Here is a 22,409-nt window from a genome sequence, read left to right as displayed (position 1 = left end):
CCCCACTTGCATGTAGACTCGAGTTCACAGTTCAGAAGTAGAGGAGGTCCACATATACAAACAGGCCCCTGTGGAAATGAGTTGAATATGAACAGGGCCGTCGAGAGGGGGACAAGGAGGTGCAAACTGGCCCAGGCCTCGAGAACTTAATTTTAATGAAACGCGACAAAGTATGCCTAAAGATTGTAAAACGTGGTAAATGACTGTAAAAAACCTTCTGAAATGTGTTTCAAGCTAACTTAAAGGGCGTGACCGTGTGCATTACAGCGTTGGATTTGTCTCACATTTTCTTGCAGTCCTAAAGAGACTATGGTTAGAAAAAAGGGAATACACCCAAACAAACATAGCAGATGAACCTTTAAAAATGATATAAACTGGTTTTTTTATAATTTTGGTGCATGGTTTCCAGGTAGGTACCATTTTTGGCAACTTGAAGATTTCAAACGGAAGAGCGGGCCCCCTTATGATCATTTTCTCCCGGCCCCTTTCTAGAAGCCACAACGCCCCTGTATGATCGCCAATTTTTTACTTTTGGTGGTGATGATATTACAGGGGATAACAGACGATTGGATTCTATAAGAAGGGAAGGTGCGTGGAAGACCAAATCCCATCTCGCAGTTCAAAGTCTCTGTATGATGCTTTCGTGTCACAACAATGTTTTCATGAGAGTAAATATAATTTTACAGTGCGGATTTCAGCTCTTGTGAAAGAACGAAGCAAAGAGAATTAAAGAGGTTCGAGATGTTAGCGACGCTTCGGAGACTGATTTAGAAACCAGGTGGTCCTGATATTGTTGCTTTCATCTGGGATTCAAGGCTAAAAGTATTTTCACCGTTATCTTGCATTCTTATCGCTGATAGCTTCTACTAAAACGTCGACCCTTACGCTTGCGAAAAGGTGCTGCCCAACACGAGGAGTTATATTTGAGAAACATGACAATTAGACCTCTACGACAGTTGTATTCTTTTAGAGTGACTATCTTATGAACTTCGCTTGCACAAGGGTCAGAAATTTATGAACCTTGAGAAGCCACGGTTACCAGTGTTTTAAACCACAGTTAGACGCAAGTGAAGTTTGATTGTGGTTTGAACCCAAGCGGTTGCTTGAATGCGGAGATGTATGAACTTACGTGAGAGGGCTTGCTTACGTCATTAGCCTTGGATTAGGTTCCTTGTTCTCTTTGCAAAGCAGTTTTTCTTGACAGCATTTATATTGGCGAAAATTTGCAAACTATTTTTAAAAAAAATCACATTTTGGGGTATAAGATTTAATGTAATTCTTCCTGTGGAGATAGAAAGAACTTGAGCTACTGCATAGTAATTCTTTGACATTATGCTCCACATAAAACTCAAATTCAAAGTGTATGAAATTTACTAGGTAGCCGACCTATTCCAAGCTGTCCTGAACAAATTGGACCTATTAAGATGTTTCCTGCTAATTTGCTTAGTTTCAGACTAATTTCCTGAATGCTACAAATTCTGGGTGTTCACTCACAGTATTATTGTTTAAATGTTCGCTTCCTTGTATGTCTCTGTAAAAGTTTTTACCTCTAAAGTGCTACTGCTTTTGAAGCTCAGGTAGAGCAAGCTCAAACTAGCATATTTCGAAAACTGGTGGTATTTTTCTCGTTCTTTCTACTAAATAATTTTGTTTTTTCCTGGCTGTCAGTTTGGTGAATATACGCAAACAAAATTCATGCTAAGAAAATTTTAGGCGACACCTACATTCTAGGCGACACCTACACTCACTTTGACTTACGTAATACTACGAAGGAGCATTACCGGGGGTTTCTTCATCCAAGAGCTGATGAATGTGCCCAGGCACCTTGAAGTCAGCTACAGAAGGGGGTAAAGTTCTATTGGTTTCTCGCTAACAAATAAGTCGTCGTTTGATTTCGAAGTGAGAGTAGAAACTCAGTCGAATCTCGAGCTGCAATGCTACAATTCTGAGGAATATATTTTCATTAAACTCTCTGTCTTCGAACTTTTTTAGTATGAAAATTTTTTTAGCATCGTTTATCGCTATCTTATCGTCGTTGCGACATACATGCGGACATACAAGAAGCGGCGTCCATCCTATTGACGATGGGCCTAGTCAAGGAGTCGGTTCTGATTTCGATACGGAAAACGAACACGTATACTCGAATACATGGGCTCTAGAACTAGATGGTGGTGAAAGACAAGCTAGAGAAATCGCTGATAAACATGGTTTTAAATTCATAGGACCCATTGGTAGTCTTGATAACCATTTTATATTTAAACATAGTAAGGTAGAAAATAGGAGGAGAAGGCGAAGTATAGAACACCATAGCCTCTTAAAAAGCGAACCGAGTGTGCGATGGGTCGAGCAACAAAAGGTTTTAAGAAGGACGAAGAGGGACTATAAGGACTTTACAGATCCTCTTTATAGAGAGCAGTGGTATTTGAAAAATACGGGTATGTAAACCTTCATTTTTAATTCATGTAACTCGAGTTTCGATCAATGCATAGTCGACTGTTTTGTACCAGAACAGTGCGGAAGGGATGACAAATGATGTCTTTGAAGTTCAGGATGTAGTCTATTTTCCTGCAAGGAACTCGCTTGCAATTAATTGTTATCTTATGTCCAGCCGGAAGAGGTTTTTCCATGCCCTCTTTTGAGTAAAATAAGGGCTAAAGTTTCCCACGAAAAGCCTGTTACCGCAAACTTAATACATTTATTATAGAGTGGTTTGACAGGAATACCTATGAAATCATAGCGTAGGTTAATTCTTCTTAGATCTGCATTTTTTGTAAATATAAATTAAATTACAAATCAAGTATTTGCTTTGTAAAAAAATCAAATTACCTGAGGGAATTTAATTGGTTATCGATCATAAATTCATATTGAATGTCAGCTCAATACCCTTTCAAGCTTCTTGTGATACTACTTTGATGAAAGGATAAATACAGGCACCAAACACTATTTCGCAACATATTTAGTCTGTAAACAGTGCATACATTGATAAGGCAGCTTTTCATCCAAATAACTCCCTGATTAGATTTCATTTAATTTTCATTATATATTGAAATACAAATTCAAAATGAAAGCTTTTATTGTGTGTTGCAATTTATTTCTTCAAAGAAAGATAGAATGACCGTGGTAGGTAGGTTGCTGTTTTGGGATGTGCTCCTCTGTAGATTTGTTGACCACTTTTGTTATAGGTAGTACCTTAAATCCCATCTGTATTTCATTATCCTTGTCTCAATTAACTGTCAATAAAAACTTGTGATGCAATAATAAGACTTCATTTCAAAAGCTAATTCTTGCTCAGAAACATGGTGAAGATGGGAGGAAAAATTTAAATTTGTGCCTCTAAAGCTGGTCTGTGCATATGTTTTAAGCCAATCAATAGATTTAAAGACCTTGGTGATTGGCAAATTAAGACTGTTTTCAAAGAGAAATTTTTTCTGCCATAACATAGACTACAGATGATCATCCACTAATTAAGGTGGCCTACATTGACCACGGCACAATCTGTTTTCACGGCACACTTTCATACTTCTCACGGCACATTTTCTTATTTTTTACAGCACATTTTCCACCTTTTCATAACGAGGCATCTCTTCAACAATGGCAACTAAATATATGGGGGGTATAAAAGAGCTGAATAATGGGGGTATAGTTTAATAAAGATCGGTATTAATGAGGGTTTGCTGTCTCATGGTGCTACAAAGATATGTTCTTATGTGCCTCAGTGATCTGAATGAACATTTTTCTGAACATGATGGTGATGGAATAGTGGCCAGAATTTTTATTCAGAATATTTTTATGTGGGAATAATAACAATGAAAGGTATAAGAAAGTGTGCCAGGAGATATAAGAAAGTGTGCCGTATATCTGTGATGTGTAAATATATAACTGTGCCATGAAGAAAGATTGTGCCATGGCCTTGTGGGTCACGATAATTGATAGTGATGAATCCTTATTTGTAACTATTCAAAAATAAACTGCATTGATATTTGGCCCCTTAACACAGAGTTCTTTAGCAGAGTAAATTGGTTTTTCCTTGTTGTCTGTTTGGAGCTTCACAATGCAAGGAAGAGTGTACCAAGTAAGATAACAGATTATTTCCCTCATCAGCCATCCATACCACAAGCTGCCACTGCTTACAATTTTCATCCAAGGAATTATGGCACTATAATCTTTGACACCAGTAAGCTTTTGCTGATGTTAAATTTTTAAGTCATGTTATGTTAAAATTTTGTTTGGCAATCATTTTATTCATGGTAGCTCCTTTTGCACTTAGGTATAACCCATTGTAAAGACACAAAGGGTATCAATGTTATCCCTGTTTGGGAACAAGGAATAACTGGGAAAGGAGTGGTTGTAACCATTCTTGATGATGGTATTGAGCACAATCATCCTGATCTGAAAGACAATTATGAACCAGGGGCAAGCTATGACTTTAATGATGGTGACAATGATCCATTTCCTGCCTATACCAGTGATAATGTTAACAAGCATGGAACAAGGTAAAGATGCATTTATTATCATTTGCTTTTTAACATGGGTTTGAATATTTGGGGTCAAGCCTTTTGTTTTAATGTCACATTTTTCCATTGTTTTAGAACAAAAGACAATTGTCTTCCAAAATGTTGCCCCCAGCTTTTTGCAATGCTTTTGGAGTCCCTCAATCAAACCTTCGGTGAAGAAATCACCAAAAACATACAATATGATGGTCCATCAATTTGATATTTTTTCAAGTCCCCATTCCTGTTCTATTTTGATATAAATGAAACAAGAATTTTTTTAATATACATAGTTCTGTTGTTTTATAGTAAGCCTTATATCAGTGCAGCTGATGATCCTTCCCTACCAGAAGGCTAGCAAAATTGTGGTCTTGTTCTTTCTATCAGTTTATAAAATTTTATTGGATTATATTTTAGTAGACTTAGGTTTTTAATTAGATTTCACAATTTAGTTGCATTCTCTTTGTTCGACTATGATGGCGGTGAAATGAACTCAATGGAATCATTGTGTTATAACTGGTTTGCAAGATCTGCTTTCAACAGTATTTATAAACATCATTGAAAATATTTAAGATTTAAAGGCAATTCACATCTGAAAAGTCCTGGTGGAAAAAATACTGAACTTTGATGGAATTGAAATTCTTTTGCAATAAGGAAATCAGCTTATACTTTATTTTAGGCCACAATATAAGGATTAGTTATATCTGTATCTTGTAAAAGTTAAAATCCTGTTGTTATACTTCAGATTTGATTTGAAAATTTTTTCACCTTCCAGATTCATTTTATTTAATATTCTTAAGAAGGGTGGCCCTCCAGCAATGTTGATTTTCAAAGGGCTTCCTATGCCTAGATGAACATGTGTTTCAACAGTTTCATTTTTTTATTTAAACAGTGTGGCAGTACTTTTTCTTGAAAATATACCAAAAATGTACATTAAAAAAAAAACAGTACCAAAAATGCAATTTCTGTCAACTGTAATTTTGCCAGGCATCGTGAATGCATTTAAAATGGCTGTTTCTCTGAATATCATTTTGGTGAGCTTTGTGTACTATACATTATTACAGCCTGTTGACAACTTTCTAATTAAAATTATTTCCCCTGATACAGTATGAATGCAATATGCATATGCATTTAATTGTATACTAGGATACACGGAAGCTCCCCTTCTAGTTATCTAGCAAGTAAATATTAAATTGGAGATCAGAGGATATAGAAGCACAGCACATCTAATTTCGGTACCAAGGGGTCAAGAAGAGTAGTGTTTTTGAATTTTTGATGACCCTTTATAATAAAGCTCTATTTTGTGTCAGCATGTATTCACAGAAAAGGCATTTTAGCTTAGCAGTAAACCCAGTTGTTTCATCGATCCTTTCATCGAGCTATTGCTTTGTAGTTTACACGCTATCCACTTGTTGTCAACAACCGTTTACTGGTGATAGTTCAAACTCACTCTTTACTGGCAATAGTTCTGTGCCTGTTTTCCATTGTCATGTGGGTCTACTGCCATGTGGCTTTGTAAGTCTTTATCGTGACCAGTAACCGTCATTGTAGCCATCTACGTATCTGCGTGGCAACAGAGGCCAGACTAAAAAGCCACTTCGGGATTTTTTTTAGATCGTTATCACCTGATTTCATTTTTTGGCCTCTTTAAAGCGCCGACGAGTTCTTATTTCAAGCTCTCTTTTGGACTTGCTTTTATCTGATAAGCAAATAGCTGTTAGAGACAAACCAAAATAGTAAACTGCTCAGCGACGCGGTCGTACCCAGAACTGTGACACTGGTGCCCCGATAAGCCCAGTCTCATTATCTATCTAAAAGGGTGTGAAAACGTTTGCTATATGCGTGTTGTTGTTTATTGCTTCAAGCTGGCCACTTGATCAAGTGAAAACCAATCTTTCGCTTTGAATTTTTTTAAACATATGATAATATCTGATTCCATCACACCGTATCTCATTTATTGCGTTTGCCACTGCAACATAGGACTGGCAGTGTCGTAAGGAAGTTTGTCTGATAAAAAAATTGCTAACAACATTGGCGTTGAGATATGTTATGTTTGTGTAGCCTAAGAATTAAATTATTGTGTTGCCAGATATCAAATTGCTGTTTGATTCGTTTTCATGTGATAACACACACAGAAACAAGTTTGATAAATGGAACTTCTGATTTGCTTGTTATTAGGACTAAACGTGGACTCCTATTTAACTTTTTTATAGTATTCTCGATTGTTAAAAAAATTTCTACTTCCCGCCCTCATCTTTCTAATCCTTCTTAAGGAATTTCGTCAATTCAACATTGTGCACATTTTTAGAATGCATACAAATTCAATTAACCGATACACGTTTGTTATAGAAACAGTTAGCATAGCATCATGAAAGCTTTGTATACCATCTTAAAGTTTATCTTTTTCTGTGCAAGAAAAACAGAAAGGCTGTTTCTTTTTCTGGTGATTTTTGTTGCTGGCTCCCAAAGACTGGTACCATATTTGATCTTGCGATATTTAAAATGAAATTCGTTTTTAGCTAAATGCTTAGGCATGCTTCAAAATAAACAGGGTCGGTATACAATGCTCGGATGCAAGAATAGATACTTTTCTTGCCAGTTTTAAACTGTAGATCGCAGGTTTTCTTCCAGCCATATGCTGACGTTTCCTTGAATTAGTATCTTCTGTTTTCAAATCCTTTTTCGTTTGCTCATAGATGCGCTGGTGAAGTGGCAGGGTCCGTAAACAACGGTATTTGTGGTGTCGGCGTTGCTTACAATTCACGTGTTGGTGGAGTTCGAATGTTAGATGGGGATGTAACAGATGCCGTAGAAGGAGGTTCGTTGGGCTTGAACCAGCAGAAAATTGACATTTACAGTAGCAGTTGGGGACCTGATGATGATGGGAAAACGGTTGATGGCCCAGGGAGAATGGCTAAAGCTTCGTTTCAACGTGGTATGTCCTATCAGCATGGTTGTTTTCTTTTCCTCGTTCTTTTCGACAGAAGACGCGATTAAAAATAGCAGATACAAAGAAGTAGGGTGTGACCACGCCTTCCCCCCCCCCCTCCTTGCCCCCAGGTGTCCGCCATTGCTAAAAACCTTAAATATGCTAAGAAAAATGAAACTAAGGCTTCAAAGGCAAAACCCAGCATGAGGAGGAACTTTATTCTCACATTTATCTCTCTTTTCTTCTTTGTCTTCATTAGTCCCTTTCAGCTACAAGTAGGACAATAATCTACTCTTCTTGTGTCATGCCTCTCTTATGTCCTTCTCCTTGTAATACTCATCTTTCCACCATGCGCTTTCGGTTATATTTTTATGTCCTTCTTTTTGTCTTTTTTCTTTATCTTTATTTATTTTCATTTATTTTCTTTGATTTTAATCCGTTTTCATCCATTTTCATTTTTAAACCCTTACTGAAATTTATGAGGTCCTTTTTTCAGTGAATTCGAAGCTAAGAATGACCTTCAGTACTATCTATAGTGTCATTTTAACTCGCTCTCCGCTTCACAATTAAACTTTGTTTATCAATGTGGTACCACCTTGTTAGCGCGTAGATGCTATTTGTTTGCAGGGACTAAGAGTGGACGAAATGGAAAGGGATCTATATTCGTTTGGGCGACAGGCAACGGTGGTAAAAACAGAGACTATTGCAGCTGTGATGGCTATATAAATAGCATTTATACAATATCAATTGGAGCAGTGGATGATTGCGGGAAGTCACCGTGGTACGCAGAACCTTGTCCTGGAACGATGGCAGTCACCTACAGCAGCGGAGTAAGCGGTATCAACAAGGAGATTGTCACTACTGATTTGCACCATAAATGCACCTTGAAGCATACAGGGACGTCAGCTGCTGCACCATTAGCTGCAGGTAATGATTCATCTTGGCGTGCGATGAATCTCATTGCATCATTTTGGCATCTTTTTTTATAAATGCGAATTTCCCTTTGGTTAAAGCCATCTAAAATGACGCAAGAGGTCCTTCTCTTTTCAGTTATACAGCAACATAATTGGAAATTTATTTAAAGGAAAGTTGTAATAAAATTAAAGGATGTAAGTTTCATGCCCAGCACTGGGCTTTCTTAGAATCAAGGCCGCGAAAGAACGTGTTTAAATAAAGCAAACACTTTTTTATGAAACTTCGAAAAACTACAAAAACTCGTTTTCCCCTTTTTCTGCACGTTTTAATGTTATCACCGCTTGGACAAGAACTTGGTTCTAAATATACATGTATTATCCGTATTGTGTGTACTTTATTTACGTTATTAAATACGTTATTTATTGTTACACTTCACATATGCAACCTTACTTTTCATGGTATATTGAAAAGCTCTAATGACTATTAAAGCACTAATTTTGAACATTCACTGAACCAAGGCATCAAAACAGGAGTCAGCCTAAAACAAACGGCTTGAAATTAATTCCAGTTTTTAAAACAGCTATTGAAATTTGACACGAATATGTGTGCATTCATATACCTTAAAGGGCATGTGTCGTGAACATGATTGGCTAATGCAACACAATTATCTTTTTTGTTTAGTACAAAGCATGAAATCGAGGGTGAATTTTTACTAGTAAAAATTCAAGAAAAAGAACTGAAAAGTCACGAAGCAATGGAATTCCATTCTAAACGCTTTTGTTTTATTAGCCAATGCTAATGCGACATATCATATGCCCTTTAAACGAAAATTATTCATATCATGGTTTCGTAGGTCCTCGTTATCAATTAGTTCTGGTCTATAAATGAGTTCTTACAAATATACATTCTTTCTTCTCTAATATATCTCGTTGTCTCCCAAACATTAGTTAGCCTACAAATAGTCAAGCCTAGTTGTTTTACCTGCAAAAGTTCTGTCTGTCATAAAATTATTTTGCATGCTAAAGTCGATGATATCGAGAGTGTTTTTCACTGCCGTTTTCCACGAGAGCTTTTCCACGAGAGCTTTTCCACTCCCTGCGTTGATGGTAGAATTTAGATATGAATTTTATTAATTTCAAAAATCTATATTTTCAGGAATCTTTGCATTAGTTCTTGAGGCAAATCCAAGTCTTACCTGGCGTGACTTGCAACACCTGGTAGTACACACCAGCAAAGTGGTGAGCCCAGACGATAGCCAATGGCAAACAAACAAGGCTGGCCTGCATGTAAATCCGAAATTTGGTTTTGGAGTTCTGGATACTGAGGCCATGGTCAAGGCAGCTAAAGCAAAAGATTGGAAGACCGTAGATGAACAGCACATTTGCAAAAGCAAGCACAAAGTGGCAAACAAGAAGATCCCAGCAATGGGCTCGATAACATCTAAAATATATACCAGTGGATGTATCGGGCAGCCCTCTTGCGTCAATAAATTGGAGCATGTGCATGCCTTTGTCACACTGAAGCATCCATCTAGGGGTGGTCTAACAATTTCGCTGAAGTCGCCCTCCGGGATAGTCTCTCCGTTATTAGAGAAGAGAGAACATGATGTCTTGAACCAGGGGTTCACTAACTGGCCTTTTTTGACTGTATTTAACTGGGATGAGAATCCAACTGGCACGTGGGAGCTGACCATTACTGACACGTCGGGAAGAGCGGGAGTCCTTGTAGAATGGAATTTAGATGTTTATGGTACTTGTGACTTGAGTTTATTGAAGAAAGTAGACGAAAAGAAGATGTGCATAGACGAATGCGTCAAGGGCTGTCCCCGTCCTTTCTCGGAAAAATGCGTCGGTTGTAAAAAGTATTGCGATTGTGAAAGGGGGGTGTGCGTGTCGCAATGTGATAGTCATTCTTCAGTTGACGTGGAGCGACGTCATTGTAAGCGAGCACTTGACAGCGAGTCGGAATCGACGTCGCAGGAGCCTAATCAGCCTTTAGCTTCGAGTTCGACAGAGACGGTAAAAGTAAAAAATTCTCTGCTGAAAATTCCGATGCCTGCCAAATTTGCAGTTATATCCCTGTCAGCTGCTGTCTTGATTGCTCTCGCGGCTGCAATTGGCTATTTTCTGCTTGGCCTACCAAACATGCAGAGCAATCCTCGAGCGGCTGTCAATTACCACAAAGTTGGAAAGAAAGCGGGGGCATATGTTGTGGATATGAACCAACCCAGGGATGATGACACGCAAGATGAACAGTGAGCAGTCCAAACACTGTTTCGTTTTTCTAATTTGTAACCTCAACCGAATTTCTTAATAAAGTATATCAAAAATGTACCTATGTTAAGTTAATGAAAATATGTATAATATCAAATAATCGTTCAAAACTTAAAAGATTGAAAACGGCGAAAAATTGGAGTATTTTATTACGATGTATTGTGGTGAAATTTCTTTGGAATTCAAACAAAATGGCCAAAAAGTCTGGGATTTATATTTGTAAACTTTTTCCTGTTTCTCCTTTATCATAGTCTTTGAAAGTAAACCTATAAAATTTTGTTATTGTTGTTGATGCGGTTATTGGCAAAGATATTTTACCACAATGCATTGCAGTAACTGTTTTCTAAATGCGTGGTATTAACCCTTGGTTTGGTTTAAAGGTCTCTGAACAACTAACAACTAAAATTTCAAACCCTTATAGCGTCGGCAAATGTTTTATGTAGAAATTTTGTAATATTGATTCAGTGTGTAAGCTGTTTTGATGCCAAGCTTGAACACTGTTCATTCATGACACTGAATTCAGTAATATATTTTTATCAAATTTTGGCTGTTGAAAATAGCAAACAATTCTTTCATCCACGTCACATTTTTTTTCCTTTTCCACTTAGCTTAACAAGGTTTGGTAGACCCTTCTTTACTCATTTGGTAGTTTTTGAGTGAAGGGGAACCAAATTGTGACTATTCTGCCTTTTATACAGAGGCATTTATCATCAACACCCGATCCCCTATTCTTTCGTCACCGCTATATCCTTATGTTCTACGACGTTTAATGTAGCACGAACACGTTTATCGGGCGTTCTTTTTTAGTCCCCAAGTGTATCTATTCACCTTCATAACTAACTTCGTCTTTTGAATGAAGACGATTTTAAATAAAGGGGATAATTTAATATGATGGCAAATTTTGCGATAAGTATTTTATGGCAGAAAGGCGGAAATTGTTTTTGTTTTGTTGTTTCCTTTGTTGCTGGTCCATATTGCACTTGGGGGTGTTTCTGTTGTCCGTGATTAAAATCATTTCAACATCTGGCATTGCCTTTTGCCAAAACACGCTTTGAAATCCCTTGATAATTCGATTTTCTTCTCCCAAAAGAGTTAGCATTATTGTTGGAAGAAATGTCTTAAAACATGTGGTGACGAGGTTCGTGCCCAAAAGATGCGAACTAGAATAAAGATGGTTTCTTTGGTGGTATTTTGAAAAAGGATCATTTTAAAGCATTTCAAGAAATGTTACTGTGTAAGTAAGATTATTTGATTCCGATTGAAAATTTGATGCCCCTGCAAAGTATGCGTCATTAAATGTCTCCATTTAGTGAAAGTCTTTCAGCAATTTATATCTTACAAACTGAGAAATAAAATTCTTTATTTGAAGATTGTATTTAGTTAAACTTTCCAGACTTTTCAGTACATCACAATACGATGGTGCATCTTGCTCATTCATTCATATAATGCCAACGATAACATACAAAAACACTAAAGCCAGAGTCTTAAATCGGGCCTCGGAGGGCTGAAATGAAACCAAGCTGTTTCAAATCGCACCCAATACTTTCTTGTTCATGCACGCTGTCAATAGGATTGATTGTCAGTACAAAATAACCTACCAGGGTCAAAAGAACAACTAAAGATGGAGGGGAAAATTTTTCAAAGAATAAGAAAAGAATACAAAACCTAAGCAGGGCTAGGACCCATCTGCGCTTCTACAATCTTGAGTTGATGCTAATCGACAGCAACTCTATACCTCCACTAGATAGGGTAGATTTGAAGGTGGGGGGGGGGAGGTACTCTGAGTTTTGTTAAAAATTATTAGGGGTGCGCTATTAGGGATGCACTGAAGGATAAAAATGAGTAATATTCACGTACCTTTACAAGAGTAATATTTACGTAATTTGAAGTATTTTCATAGCAATCATTTAATTATTAGAATATCTAATTAAATCGGTAGAACTAATAACAAGATTCGCAATAATCTATAATCAAATATTTATTATATATAATTTATAGGATTTATACAGCAGTAGTATGAACAACTAAAAACTGCCAATAAATTGTCTTAATGCGTTATAAATTTTTTAACAGCGTATGTTCATAGAAAGTGGCATGGGGTGGTTTAATAATATACAAAGAAATATGAATCTTATTTTCAACAACACGAAGAGACCGACTGACAAAGGTAGCAACAAACGAATTTTATAAAGCTATGATTACTGGGATGAAGAAATGTTTTCTTCTTTAAATAGTTTGCTCTCCTTTAAATCACTACCGCCCGGGCGCTTATTTAATTTTTGAGACTCCAGGGTTGGTACTTATTCGAGGGAGGCGCTTAATCGAGGGGGGCGCTTATTTAGAAAGAAGATTTGGGTGCAAATTGTGTTGTTCATTAATCTTTTTTTTGAATTACCTTCCAATTATGTTTTCGTTGAAAATTCGAATAAGCCCCGTTTCTGAAGGTTGAAGGATGGGCGCTTATTCGAGGGGTGGGCGCTTATTCGAGGAGGGGCGCTTATTCAAGGGGGCTCTTAATTTGAGGGGGCGCTTGTTCGAGGCATTACGGTAGATAGTTTTCTCTTGATATGCTTCAAAATAAACTTATAGCCTGATACTTTGAGTCCAATATAACGAATGTAATGAGTATCAAACATAGTCTCTCTGACAAGTTTCTATTCTCCGTTCCGGGTTGACGTCATTGATTTTGTATCTCGCTCTCTTTGGATTTTTCTCAAAAATTGACGTCAGAATTGAAATCTTCATCTTTAAATTAGTTTTAACGGAAAACGTCATGCTGTTTGGACCGTTTGGTCACGAGTTACTTTGTTTTGAATATTTAGTTTTGAAAAAATTTCACTACAGCAACAAATTCCATTGAAATGTATAGGAAAAGCTAAACCTTGAAAATGGGTTAATTCGCTGTCTGACGGCCCAAACAACTTGAAATTTTCAGCACAGACTAATTTCAACATGACGATTCCAAACCTATGATCCATTTTTGCCAAATGTGAAGATAAAAATTGCCCGAATCAGAGAATAGACAAGAGGGAACCTCACTTAAACTTCAGAAATCCGTTTGGATCAATGTTTAATTTTTTCTGCAATTCTGATGTGGTTCTTTTCAATTCCTTCTCAATGCGGTCAAGTTTATATTCATCCCTCCGGTAAGAACTATCCAATGATGTCCGTCTCTTATTGCTCAGCATTTCAGAGTTGCTCTTTGATGTTGATACCATAGCATCTTTCGCTGAAAATGGCCTAGGCTTTCTTTTTGCCACATGAACTCGAAGTTGTTTGTTGTCTACCTTCTCTGCAACGAGATTAAAATCAGTTGACAAACTAGAAAGCAAGACGCCTTTATCTTTAGGATCTAATTTTTATTATTGTGCTAGAAAATCTGTAAAAAACTGTCCAATATCCTATGTCCCATTCAGGACAAAAAACGTGCTATGACATCAAGCGGAATAATTCATCGATAAAATGGAGAAGAGAAATTAAATTTGATAACTTTTTCGCTAGTGATTTGTTCATGGGTCTTACTACAAGACAAAATATTATCTCAACCTTCAAAACAAAAATATCTAATAATGAATTCTTAAATTGGATTTAGAATCATTAGAAGAACTACAAAAACGTTTAGAAAACCATGAATTTAATTTGTATTGTGATAACAAGCATAAATCGAGTATTTCTTGACGTCAACTTACTTGACGTTTTTGGTTGCGGAGGACGCTTAAAAGCTTGGGGTGTTGAGTTTGACTGTGAAAAAAATGAGTTAAATTCTGATTAGCATTGATAAGATTAACTCTTGAAAGAAGTTGAATTAATTTTGGGATAAATAAGAGAAATTTCAATTGAACTGTAGCGCTTTTCCATGGAAAAACCGCGAGTTTAACACCTATCACACAAGGCGAAAATAATGATAACGACTGTGCACTTTGACTCTGAAAGAGTGATTAGTTACACAAGATGGTCCCTGGCATTTGTTTATTTGCTTGTCTATGCCCAGGGTTTATAGTTACGAATTTTCTTGTGGACCATTGTTGGCAAAAGATTTTTTGTAGATTAAAGAGTGGCCCATACTTTACTGAGCAATATTTTTCTAGTCACCTATCTATGTCCCCTTTCAGTCATAATTTACGATGTCAACGAACACTTTGCAAGTAGCCATCAGCTTAGCAACGAATTACAGGGAATTCAGAGCAACTACAGAAACACAAATTTAATATGAATAATATCTGTTATCAAGAATAGTTGTTACCTGGTCCGGAGAGGTTTCTTTGTTGCAGGAGACATCTAAAATCGAGAAGATAACATTTCTGATAATGTCTCAGATAGCAAAGAAAACATATGACACCATTTGCGGTTCTTCACACACGTTGCTTAGAAATTAACTCCATAGAATTAAAGATCGAGATAGGATTTTGAGCAAAACATGCAAGTAAAGTGCAGTACAAAAGTCAAAATATAATCTGCCTTTCAGATCTATGTGAATTTGCCACAATTCTATCCTGAAAATGTCCAATCATAGCAAGGAAACAACTGTTATTTTATGTCCACATTGCCTTTCTCATCAGCGAGGCCAACACGTGGGTAATCTTACTTAGACAATGAGTTTTAAAAAGGGTGAGCAACAAGAAGCTTTTCTTGGTCAGTTTGAAGATAAATTTAGAAATATACGGGGTCAAATTCTGTCCAAACTTTCATGACCACTTTCATGGCCTGCAGAATCTAGTGCCTTACAAAAAATGAAAGTAAAAGACTAACAAAACATCTTACTATTTTGAGTCTTGGTGTTAACAATCTGGAATGATAATGAATTCCAATGAATGACAGGTTTAAATGGCAACAAAGAATAAACAAGCCTTATGCACAGGGTACTTTGCTCGAAAACGGTTTTGGTTCTTACATGGTCCTTGGCAATCAGGGATGGCGCCACCGGGGGTGCTTGGGGGGCAGGAGCCCCCAAAACTTCATTGAGCCTCTCCGTCGGCACTTCAATTTTTGAAAACTTTTAAGCAATGTCGGCACTTTCATAACTTCGTGATTTTTTTATTTTTTTCATTGTTTGATTTTTTCTCAGCTTTTTTTCATTTTTTGAACAGGAATTGTCTCAGCGGAAATAGTGTTATATTAGATCTTTGTTGGTGGTTCACTCACTATCGGCACTCTGACATTACAGCCCCCCCCAAGCATTTCTTTTCTGGCGCCATCCCTGTTGGCAATGTCTACTTTTGTTTACTATGCACCATCTAAACATGCAGTATAGTTAAAAACTCTTTTAGAAGACAAATATTAGTCCTTAACCATTTATAATCAATCCATGCAGTCAATGCCAATGAATTATATATATCTGAATTAAATAGAACTCATATCAATGAATATTACTGTTAACCGGTCTGTGAAAAAGTGCATGATACCATATAGGCAGAGCTGTACATGCTGTTTTGCATATAGGACAGGACGGTTCTTAGTTGCTACTGTGAGTTTAAAACCTAATGCAATCATTGGGCAGCTCATTGTATGATACTATTTGGAAAAATTATGCAATATAATCAGAAAAATGTCAGACTAGAAGTAAAGTTCATTATAGTGCCTTTAGTTGCAAGTATTAATGCAAGTACTACCTTCTTCTGTGTCAGCGAAGATGATTCTGCGTTCAAACAAAAATCTGTCAATCCACCATCAGCACTACACACTTCTTCACTTCTTTTGACAGTCGAAACAGAGTGTGGTCTAAACAACTTTTGCTTTTGTGCAAGATTCGACTTCTTTACCTGTATTTCAGTTTGCAGTTCCAAACTTGATTTTTCTCTTAGGTCTTGCTCTTCCTAAATAAGAAAAGATTAAGTTTTTGAAAATGGCTTTGAGAAAAGCAAACATTTTACAACATTCCTCACTTGACACTCCTCAGAGCATAAACGTCAGAATAAGGGTCTGAATAAACACAGTTATGGATCGAAATAGGCCAATCAGAAAACGCAAGCACAAGACCGGTATAGTTGACCATCAGTGCCGCGTGCCTTAAGAAAAATTACCACTGGAGTCCAAGAAAGAAAATGAACTCCTTCTGTCTACACAATGGCAATTTTCGTTTGTATGTAGATCGATTGCAAAACTGCCAGATGGAAGGACGACCGGGCTCTTCCAATTATCCGAAACATGTTGTCATTATAGAGTTTTGCACAATCTGGGTTGTCTAAAAGATGTTGACCGATGGCAGAATCACTTGTTTTAACAGTGTTTCTAGACGTACAAGATCGAGCAGGCTTTTCTCTTTGAGGGGCAGTTTTGTTTCTTATGTTGACAGGAACATGCGGTTTTATCCTATCCCCCAATCTCTGGGTTGTGCGTCCTACGATTAAGTTTTTAGTATGTATATAGGATTCAGAGTAGAAACCAAATCTTGATGTGACAAATCAGTACACATTTGATACATATTGCATGGTGTTGCGGTTTTTAGATGGACACTTTGTTTAGAAATATATCTAAGATAAATGAACAGAATGTATTTTAATAGGAACTGCAGGGCTATGTTTTGCTTTGCTAAAATCAAGAGAAGAATTTATATTTATCGGTTATCTAACTTAAAAACCTCTCTGGTATCCTTTGCAAATCTATAATCCTCAGTAACATAATGTAAAAGCAAACAACAAACCTTCATGCTTCTCAAGAAATTGCTTGACAATGTTGAGGCTGCATCAGGAACCTCGCGCAGCACTGGGTCCTGAACAAACCCATTAAGCTGTTGATCCAAGAATTGCTCTCTTTCATTCAGATACATGAGCTGCCTCATCTTTCTGTCTTTTTCATCTTTAGTATATTCTCGATTTAATAACCCAATAGTAAGGCTGGCCCAATGATTAAGAGCTGCTGACTGTAACAAATACACACAAATAAATCTGGTGACTCATTCGAAAACACAGCATGGATAAGTTGTTCTACTGTGTTAAATAACAATCTTGAGCATTCTCCACAAACATCTTTTAAATACTTTTAAACCTTTTTCCTTAATCGTGAGGTAATAATTCTCAAGCTCAATCCAAAACTATAAGTTTACTTTGTTATTTATGTCTAAAAAACCACTACAAGTTCAAGACAAGAAAAGCCCAAGAATAAAAAATGTAGCTAAAATTTTAAAGATTAATAACTAGGCAGAGATGTACTGCTGGGAAAAATTTTTTTTTGACAACCAAGCATGGAATTCCAACTTTTTGGTTTAGAAAAATAACATGCATATAAAAGGCAATGGTCAGAGGTGCCAAGAAAAGAAGGACGTTCTGGTGGCTTGACTAAGCTGAGTCAGTTTTCATACAAAAATTAAAGAAATTACTAAAGAGATTAGAAACCCATTCTTGGCAAATTCATTTCTGAACTACCCCTGATTACTGCCATTGATTTTCTGTCAATGCTGAAGATAGAAAAAAGCTTGCTTGTGCCATTTGAAAAGGCTGCTAAAAACACATTATTATGGATTAAATGCAAAAATGCCTAAAACTGTTTGAAAGCCCCAAAGCTCACCCTCCTAGTTTTTATCACCTCTGCCATTCATCATCAAAATTGTTTTTTACCTTAGGCACAGCCACAATTTCATTGGTGTCACCTCTTAACTGCAGATCTGGTGGTGCAATACCTACATAAAATTTACAGTTCTCATGTTAACTTTAAACCTTTTAAATATTTCTCAACAAATGATTTGTCATAAAATAATGAACCATATGAACAGAGTTTTTTCTATTGTGAGGAGGGATACTAACAAGCTCCAATGAAGACATTTAGCCAGAACCATCCACATATAGCTTGCAATCCTTTTGAAAAAAATAAATCATAAAATTGACATTCTATAAATTTGAATTTGAGTGATGTCAATATGGAAATTATCATAAATGTAACATGTGATGACCAATTTTATGTAGGGCACAAACTTTAATACACGGTTAGTAGACATACCAACAATATTGGCAACATGGACTGATGCTTCTACGTCACCAGACCAGGCTCTGAAAAACGAAGCTGTAAGTTAAGAATAATACAGAATACAAAAACATCAAGAAGTCTTTCAATCGCTAGGACAGTAGATAAACTGCAAGATCAGCAACATTTCCAAATGGTGCAGTTTGTCTCAGAGACTTCGACTCATAAAATATTCTCTTAGATATATACCAGGCTTTCGTGGGAAAAATATAGCAGGCGTGCTAACCACCGCACCCCTGAAAACATCCAGGCGTGTGATGGCGTGTGACATTTTTTCACAAAACATTTTGGTAATTATGGTAGATCTATGAAGAAATGGCCAACACGAAAATGATGACAGCAATAATTTGATGAAATTTATTTCGCTGAATTCTTACCACGACTACTTACATTATAGCAACTGAGCAATTTTCTAAACAAGTATAAACTGAGCTTATTTAATATATCCAAAAAAAATGGCACTACAAGTATAGAAATATGTTTGCCATGTCGTAAGCAGTTTTCATTAGCTTCAATAATGAATCCTTAGTAGAATCATTGATGCTTTGGCGTTCATCTGGTTGTAATGGCAGTTTTTGCGTGTAAATCAGTGCATCGAGAGCCCTTTGTTATCAAACATGACAGCTATTTTGTGTACCTCACTGGCCAGATACATAAAAGATAATGATGGCCCAATTTTCATTAAATCAAATGTTGCTAAAATCTAGATTTAAAGCATAGCGATGTCTAAAGAGGGGGCTGCAGGGAGTAGCGAAATCTGCGAATCCTCTGTTATTTTTTCTGCATCATTGGCAAATCGGCTCCTTTTTATCGCAAAATCGGCTACTTTCGTACATTAGTGATAGAAAATGAAAGTCTTGTTGAAAACACTAAATGTTCCTCTTAAAATTCGGGGACAAAAAAATGTCTGTTATAGTCTTCGGTGTTTGTATTTGTTCGATGAAATGCCTTAAAGCCTTGAAAAGGTGTAAACGTTTGCACAAATCTCTTCTCCTTTTTTGCATCATTAAAAGTGCATGTTTGCCAATGTATGTTTTGTCGCTGGCAATAATGACTCCACCGAGAAATAGTGATAAATATACACCAGGAATAAGTAGACCAAAATAACGGTGAAAATTTTTGGAAAAGTTCGTCATATTGAGGAAAATTATGATGAAGAGACTAAATCAGGTTCGTTATAACGAGAATTCGTTATATACGGAATTCGTTATACAGAGGGAAAATGTGCAGAGACAGAGTTCTAGGGGCCAGACATTTTTTGTCATGCCGGAAAATTAGTTGTACTTGTAACCAGGTCAGGTTTCATAATATCAGGATTCCACTGTAGATTAGTTCTATGATTATTTCAAAATTTTATATTTAATCCGCAATCCTGAAAAGGTGTCAAGCCTTTTTGAAGTGGCATTACGTAATTGTACCAAGGAGGGATCAATATATTAACTCATCTCAAAAACGCACAAAACCAATAATTATGAATTTTGCTCCGATAATAAAAGAAGGCGTGCGATGTTTTGCACTCCTGGAAAGCAGCAGGCGTGCGCCAGTGCGTGCGCGTGCGATCGCACGCCTTTCGGACGAAAGCCTGTATACAGGACATCTGATAGGGCTAGACATCCCTTTGATGGTGCATTATCTGATAAAATCATATTTCTCCTTCCATGATTAAACTTCTCATCACTGATAAAACATTGTGTCAGATTAATAATTTACTTCCTATTCTTTTAATTATTAAATATTTAAACTTTTCACAAACAAGATAACACAAAGGAAGCAGAATTTTCTGAAGTAAGTCGCCGCAATAGAATACACCATTGAAAATCTGTGTGGGCTTTTTTGAGAGGGTGGCTTATAAATCATTTGAAATAAATTATACTATAAAAATGCCAATGCTCTGGGATTTCTTCGAAAGAATCAGCATCAGTATCTTCTTGACTTCTGAGGCGCAAAAGGAAATCTTTACATAGACCATATCTAATGCACATGATCTTATCATCATCACACCCCTCATCAAGAGAACCACTCAATGCAAATGTTTTCTTTGTTTGACATCAGGGGCAAAAGAGGGGATCTTAATAGAGAGGGGGGATTTTTTAAATTTTGGCATGGAAATGGGGCTTAATAGGGAGGTGGCTTAGGAGGCTTAATAGAGCTTGGTATGCTAATTTACTATAATTTACAGAGATTCATGATCATTTGAGCTGATTCACAATGACCTTTGCAGATTTATCATGACTCATGATGATTTTCGATTACTCACAATAATTCACGATTCTTAACACTGCTTCGTGGTGATTAATGCTAGTTCACAACAATTTGCATTCATTCACAATGGTTCATGATTATGCACAGATATCACAAACTTGTAGATTTTATTGTTTCATTTGAAGTATTATAGTTCCAAAAAGTGGCTTGTGATCACTTGTAGTAAGATTCTATAGGTGAACATTTTAACTGCCTCACAAATTCTGAAAGTTGCTTTGCAGCATACTTCTATCTAGTTACTGTTCTATTGACAAAACAGCTAATTTCAATCCAGCCAATGATGAGAAAAGAGTTGCATGGAGATTTTCAGGGATATCAGGCATCTTTGTTAATAATTAAAAATTTCATTGAATAGAAAACCTTAATTCCCACAACAGCTGTTTCTTCCATGGTGCAAAGACACATCTGATGAATTGTTGATGCTGCCGCTCACTCTAGCATTCTGTTATGGAAATCGCAGAAAACGGTTACTTACTTACTTACAGGGTCCCCCACACCACTGTACTCATTCTTCGTACATAAAAATCAAGTCTCAGTTACCTTTTCACAAGATGAATGAGACACTTCAGTTGATCCTTTGTTCTTCTTAGCTCTTCTTGACATCTCAATAGTTGAAACTGGGATGCACTAACAGCATCTCTTAATGCTTGATTTTCTACGCCAACTGGTGTGGCAAGTGTTGTTTTCTTTTTATGGTCCATTGTTGCTTGGTTACTTTTCATGCACCTGAGAGTAATGCAAGACAATATATAATTTTTCATTTTCTCCCAAATATACCTGTTTAATAACAATCAACTGACATATCACTGAGTATCTTATTAATTTTTTACACTCAACAATATCCAGTGGAAAAATTTCCATATACATGACTAACAAAAACCTTTTCTGCTCTGGGCATTCTTCTCCCTGCGTATTTGCCAAAATTGGATCATAGAATTGGAATCTTCATTTTTAAATTAGTTGGTGCCGAAAATGAAATATCTAAATATTCAGAACAATGTAACTTGTGCCCGAACAGTCGAAACAACATGAAGTTCTCAATATAAACTAATTTCAAGATGGAGATTTCAAACTTGGCATTATATCTTGATTATTATTTGAATTTTCATTCTCTCAAGATAAATTATAAATTAATTGAGAACTTTCTGAATAACAGTGAAAAGTATAGGTATATATAAATACCGCATTATATGCTCATCTATGTTATCATCATCTAGTGCTCATCTATGCAATACTTGCTAAATATTTATGTTTTAAAACTTGATTGGTTCTTGACATGATAAGAGATAGTCTAAATGTTGTATGTTGTAAGCTAATAAGCACCTTTTTAGTTTCCAAGTTACACAGAAAATCTCCCCATTTTGAAAAAAGAAAGAGACGAAGACATAATTCGAAAAATTTATTAAATACGATATTTAAAAGTACCTTCAGCAGCTGTTTGCCATTCTTGGTTTGGCTTGTCTTGAATTCAAGGTAGGGGAGGCCATTGATAATTTATGATGTGGTTGCTGTTGCTATAGCACAAACCACAACCCCCGAAAAACTACCCATTTCATACTTGTTTCACAAACTATTATGGATCAC

The 22,409-nt window shown here is 36.5% G+C and overlaps 2 protein-coding genes across 2 annotated transcripts; one reads left to right on the top strand and one right to left on the bottom strand.

The window, feature by feature from the left end:
• The first annotated feature begins 1,859 nt into the window (after window positions 1–1,859).
• On the top strand, window positions 1,860–11,534 carry LOC135691397 (furin-like protease kpc-1). The gene is made up of 5 exons (XM_065209248.2): window positions 1,860–2,435; window positions 4,268–4,493; window positions 7,187–7,425; window positions 8,047–8,346; window positions 9,490–11,534. Exons 1-5 carry the CDS (start codon window positions 1,994–1,996, stop codon window positions 10,590–10,592), a joined length of 2,310 nt encoding a protein of 769 aa, XP_065065320.2. The 5' UTR covers window positions 1,860–1,993; the 3' UTR covers window positions 10,593–11,534.
• Window positions 10,890–22,390, bottom strand: LOC135691400 (uncharacterized). Its single transcript, XM_065209252.2, has 10 exons — window positions 22,251–22,390; window positions 21,366–21,551; window positions 18,540–18,589; window positions 18,161–18,222; window positions 17,248–17,466; window positions 16,217–16,420; window positions 15,369–15,393; window positions 14,851–14,885; window positions 14,297–14,348; window positions 10,890–13,899 (listed from the first exon to the last, which is right to left on the bottom strand). The coding sequence occupies exons 2-10, from the start codon at window positions 21,545–21,547 to the stop codon at window positions 13,643–13,645; spliced, it is 1,086 nt and encodes a 361-aa protein (XP_065065324.2). The 5' UTR covers window positions 21,548–21,551; window positions 22,251–22,390; the 3' UTR covers window positions 10,890–13,642.
• Window positions 22,391–22,409: the final 19 nt, after the last annotated feature.

This window comes from Rhopilema esculentum, chromosome 4 (assembly GCF_057945365.1).
Source record: "Rhopilema esculentum isolate cy_ngs chromosome 4, ASM5794536v1, whole genome shotgun sequence".
Classification (NCBI taxonomy): Eukaryota; Metazoa; Cnidaria; class Scyphozoa; order Rhizostomeae; family Rhizostomatidae; genus Rhopilema; species Rhopilema esculentum.
Note: the sequence above shows the minus strand (reverse complement) of the source record. Positions and strands in the feature narration are given on the sequence as shown.